General features: G+C 40.6%; 2 protein-coding genes across 2 annotated transcripts; both read left to right on the top strand.

The window, feature by feature from the left end:
• Positions 1-1,548, top strand: LOC108834792 (uncharacterized). Its single transcript, XM_018608116.1, has one exon. It carries the CDS (start codon positions 1-3, stop codon positions 1,546-1,548), a length of 1,548 nt encoding a protein of 515 aa, XP_018463618.1.
• Positions 1,549-1,557: 9 nt separating this feature from the next.
• On the top strand, positions 1,558-5,045 carry LOC130508560 (uncharacterized). The gene is made up of 7 exons (XM_057004130.1): positions 1,558-1,930; positions 2,054-2,803; positions 2,894-3,114; positions 3,516-3,679; positions 3,860-4,191; positions 4,289-4,684; positions 4,801-5,045. The coding sequence occupies exons 1-7, from the start codon at positions 1,558-1,560 to the stop codon at positions 5,043-5,045; spliced, it is 2,481 nt and encodes an 826-aa protein (XP_056860110.1).
• The last annotated feature ends 274 nt before the right edge of the window (positions 5,046-5,319 follow it).

Raw genomic sequence — 5,319 nt, 5'->3', positions numbered from 1 at the left:
ATGGATCTGGCGTATCCGCCGGGGGTTCTAAACCCTCCGGAGGTTAGATCGGAGATTGGATCGGTGGTTTTGGGTGATAAGAGAAGTGATTTGATGGAAGGAAAACAAGTTGGAAAGGTGATCGAGAAGGAATCAAAATCCTGGGTATCGACGGCGGAAGATAAGAAAAGTTTGAAGAAATATGAAGTTGAGGTTTTGACTAAAGATGGCAAGCACTCGGTTGCGATTCCGGAAGCGATTCTATCGGATTCAACACCGTTGTGGGATGATTTTGTGGTTGGAAAATTTCTAGATCTCGCTCCTCACATGGCGAAGGTCCACATGGTGGTTAACAAGATTTGGAGCTATGGTGAGAAGGATTCAAAAGTGGATGTCTATGATGTCAATGCTACAACAATGAGATTTCGAATCTCAAATCCAAAAATTCGTGAGAAGGTGCTAAAAAGGGGGATGTGGAATATAGTTGGTGTTCCTATGGTGGTGACTAAGTGGTCTCCTAAGTCAGAAGAAGAGAAGCAGGAAGAGAATGAGATACCGATGTGGGTGAACCTTAGAAAAGTGCCTCTGCATATGTATTCATGGCAAGGGATCAGCTTCATGACCAGTACTGTGGGATTCCCAGATAAGTTGCACCCTGAGACGCTTGCGTGCACAAACTTGGAGGTTGCAAAGGTGTTTGTTAACGTTGACATCTCTAAGGCTCTTCCAAAAGAGATTGAATTCACTAAGGATAGGAAGGAGTTTACTGTGGAATTTTACTATCCCTGGCTGCCAGCAAAGTGTAATGGATGTGGAAAGTGGGGTCACATTGAGAGGGTTTGTGTAAGAAACGGTAAAGAAAAGAAGAAGAAAGAAGATAATGTGGTAATGAAGAGTGGTAGTGACGAGAAAGTGATTGAAGAAGAAAATAAGTTAGAGAAAAGTGTGGAAGGTGTTGATGAGGCTTTGCAGGAAGGAGACAGTAGTAAAAAAGGAGAAGAGGTAACAGTAGGTCAAGAAGATGGTAAAATATCAGATTGGTCTACAGTTCCATTAGCAAAAGTGGGCAGATCTTCACCAAGTCATGTGTCTGTTGTTGAGATATCTGCTTCAAAGTACTCGGTTTTAACTGTAGAAGATTTAAAGGAGGGTGAAAACGAAACAGAGGAAGGGGAGATTCTTACTGAGGATCAGGAGTATAATGAGGAGGAGTTATTGGAGGAAAGTGAGCAGTTAAGAAGGATAGAAGATGATAAGATGGAGGATGACATATTAGAGAACCAGAGTAGAGGGAATGATAAGGCAGAGATGAAAAAGGGGTATCAGAAGAAGAGGGGTCAGAAGCTTAAAGCTCAGGATGCAAATCCTGCTAAGAGCACAAGGCCTTCTCGGAAAAAAACTAATATGTCATGCTTCTTCTGGAATGTGAGAGGATTTAACAAATCTTTAAAGCATTCAGTAGTCAAGGAGTGGATTGGTAGGAAAGAAATGAAGTTTGGTTGTATTTTGGAAACAAGGGTGAAAGAAATAAAAGCGGAGAAGATAATAAAGGGTGGTTTTAAGGAGTGATACTCGATGATGAATTATGAGTGTAGTCAAGGAGGAAGAATATGGGTGCTTTGGAGAGATGATGTGCGTATGACTCCAGTTTACAAGTCGGATCAGTTGATAACTTGTTCAGTGGAGTTGGAGGGGGAAAAGGAGTTTTTGTGTACGTTTGTTTATGCGAAGAATTTGAGTGAAGAAAGAAAGGAGTTGTGGGAAGATCTTTGTCATCATCATGACTCTGCTATGTTTAGGAATAAGGAGTGGATAATCATGGGTGACTTCAATGAGATTTTAGATGGTGATGAGAATTCAAGATTCTCAAGTTTGGAGAGAGTTCCAGGAGGCATGAGAGATTTTCAGAGAGTGATGCTTCATTGTCACTTGTCTGATTTGGGTTATCAAGGTCCCCTTTTCACTTGGAGTAACAAGCAAGAAGAAGGAATCATTTGCAAGAAATTGGATAGGGTTTTGATGAATGATGCTGCTCTTCATCGGTTTTCAACTGCTTATTGAATCTTTGAGGCAGGAAGTTGCTCAGACCATTTGAGATGTACGATTCAACTCAAGCCGGCTCAAGAGAAAATACGAAGGCCATTTAAGTTTGTGAATGCAATTGGGACTTTGCCGGGGTTTCTTCCAATGATCAAGAGGTTTTGGGATGATACGGAGGTTCTTTTTCATTCTACTTCTGCCTTATACAGATTTTCAAAGAAGATCCAAATTTTGAAGCCTTTGATAAGAGAGCTGGGAAGAGAAGGTTTGGGAAATCTAAAGAGAAGGGCAAAAGAGACTTATGAGGTGTTATGTGATAAGCAGAAGGAAACGCTTCAAGACCCAAGTGAAGTAGCAGTTCAAGAGGAAGCTATAGCTTATGAGAATTGGTTGAAAGTTGCAAGCCTGGAAGAAGACTTTCTAAAGCAACGATCTAAACTTCATTGGTTGGATGTGGGAGACCACAACAACAAAGCTTTCTATAACGCAATAAGGTCACGTCAAGCACAGAATATGATTCGAGAGGTTAGATGTGTTGATGGAAGTACAGTCTCGGAGCATAAGGAGATAAAGAAGGAAGCTGAGAGTTTCTTCTCAAACCTCTTGAACATGTGTCCTGATGAATACAAAGGCACTACAGTGGATGAATTGCGTGATCTTCTTGAGTACAGATGCAGCTTAGATGATTGTATTATGCTTGAAGCTGAGGTAACAGCAGAAGAGATTAAGAAAGTGTTATTTGCGATGCCTGCAAATAAGTCTCCAGGGCCGGATGGTTATCCCTGTGAGTTCTTTAAGCAGTCTTGGGATATCACTGGAAGGGACTTCGTGGTAGCTATCTAATCGGTCTTCAAGTTTGGCTTCTTACCAAAAGGTGTGAACTCAACGATCTTGGCTCTTGTACCTAAAAAGACAGATTCTATGGAAATGAAAGACTATAGGCCTATTGCGTGCTGCAATGTCATCTACAAAGTGGTGTCAAAAATTATTGCGAATAGACTGAAGAAGCTACTGCCTAATATCATCAGTGAGAACCAGTCGGCTTTCATCAAAGGTAGGCTGTTAATGGATAATGTGCTCTTAGCTTCAGAGTTGGTAAAAGACTATCACAAGGAGTCAGTCTCATCCAGGTGTGTCATGAAAATCGACATATCTAAAGCTTTTGATTCTGTTCAGTGGGAATTTGTTCTGAAAGGATTAGAAGCTTTAGGATTTCCTGAAAGGTTTATTCACTGGATAAGATTGTGCATCACAAGCCCTTCTTTTTCTGTGCAAGTGAATGGGGAACTTGCAGGATATTTTCAAAGCAAAAGAGGGTTACGGCAGGGTTGTCCAATCTCACCGTACCTTTTTGTTCTTTGTATGAATATCCTGTCCCTAAAAATAGACAAGGCGGTTGTGGAAAAGAAGTTCAAATTTCATCCTGGTTGTAGCTCCTTGTCTCTCACCCACTTGTGCTTCGCAGATGATCTTATGGTGTTTGTTGAGGATCAAAGGAGTCTATAGAAGGTGCGCTTGCTGTATTTGACGAATTTGCGGTCTGGTCTGGCTTGAAGATAAGTATAGAGAAGTCTACAATCTATATGGCAGGAGTGAAAGCAGAGGAAAGGGCAAGAATCTTGTTAAACTTCCCTTTAGCTGTAGGAACTCTTCCTGTGAGGTATTTAGGCTTACCTTTAATGACCCAAAGCATGAGAAGGCAGGACTATCAACCGTTGGTGGAAAAGATTCGCTGCAAAATAAATACATGGACGAGCAGGTTTCTGTCATATGCAGGAAGATTGCAGTTGATACAAGCAGTGATTATGAGTATTGTGAACTTCTGGTTTGCTGCTTTCAGGTTGCCAAGTAAGTGTATGAAAGAAGTAGAACAGCTCTGTGCGGATTTTCTTTGGTCAGGTCCGATTCTCAAATCTACTGGTGCAAAGGTTGCATGGTGTGAAGTGTGTAAGCAGAAACATGAAGGAGGTTTGGGAATTCGAGCTCTTAAGGAAGTAAATTTGGTTTGTGGCTTGAAGCTGATATGGAGATTACTTAATGGGAAGTCATTATGGAGCAAATGGATAAAGGAAAATCTTATGAAAAAGAAAAGTTTTTGGGAAGTGAATGTGAAGTCTCAAAATGGTTCTTGGATGTGGAGGAAGTTACTTAAGCTAAGAGAGATTGCAAAAGGTTTTTATCGAAAAGAAGTAGGGAATGGTCGTCATACTTCTTTTTGGTTCGACAACTGGAGTGAAATTGGAGTCTTATTTGATCTGTTGGGTGCTAGAGGCTTTATTGACTTGGGGCATCCGTAAAGAAGCTACGGTAGAAGAAGCTGTTTTTAAAGCTCGTAGAAGAAGAAGGCACATAACAGAGATCCTTAATACTATTGAAGAGAAGCTCAGTACTATGAAAGATAATATGATTGAAGATGTGGAGGATGAGAGTATGTGGAAGAGAGAGGCGGGATTCAGAAATGATTTCTCAACTTCTGAAACTTGGAAGCTCACTAGAGGTGAGAAAGAAAAGTGTGTTTGGACTCGAGGTGTTTGGTTTTCTCAGGCAACTCCAAAGTTTGCTTTCATGGTTTGGCTAGCAAATCTAAACAGGCTTTCTACGATGGATAGAATTGCTAGTTGGAACCCAGGTGTTGATGATGGATGTGTGCTCTGTAAAAATGCAAGTGAAAGTCGAAACCATCTTTTTTTTGAATGTTCATATTCAGTCCAACTATGGAGGAGCCTTGCGTTGGGGATCATGGGAAGTGCGTTCACAAGTACATGGGCTGATAATATGCAGTTGATATCGGAGGGGAGAAATATGGACCGAAAGAAGTTGTTCTGTCTCCGCTATGCTCTCCAAGCAGCTATGTATGGAGTTTGGCGAGAGAGGAACAGAGTAAACATGGAGAGAAGTTGGTTCCAGTAAATGTTTTAAAGAAGATGATTGACAAGGGTATTAGAAACAAGCTGAGCTTATTGAAGTCAAAGAGAGTGAAAGGGATGGAGGATGGACTAAAGCTATGGTTTGGAACTAGAGTTTGATCGTTCTTGGATTTATTAGAGGAAAAATTGTTTAGTTTCTTTTTCAATCAAGGGTAGCAAACTACTTGTACAAAGGCTTTTTTTTTGAGGAATAAAATTTAACATTCTTTCAAAAAAAAAAAAAAAAAAAAAACTACTTTAAGAGAATTACTCTTTAGAGTGTGAGCCCGTGGTACGTACGTAAAATACTACGGCACCGGTCATTGCACCAAACCTAAAGTTAGTCTCATGACATGTGTGTTCAAAGTCTATGAGAATGAAAACAATATGAAAA

Source organism: Raphanus sativus, chromosome 2 (genome assembly GCF_000801105.2).
Source record: "Raphanus sativus cultivar WK10039 chromosome 2, ASM80110v3, whole genome shotgun sequence".
Taxonomy (NCBI): domain Eukaryota; kingdom Viridiplantae; phylum Streptophyta; class Magnoliopsida; order Brassicales; family Brassicaceae; genus Raphanus; species Raphanus sativus.
This window is presented reverse-complemented; position numbering and strand designations above follow the sequence as displayed.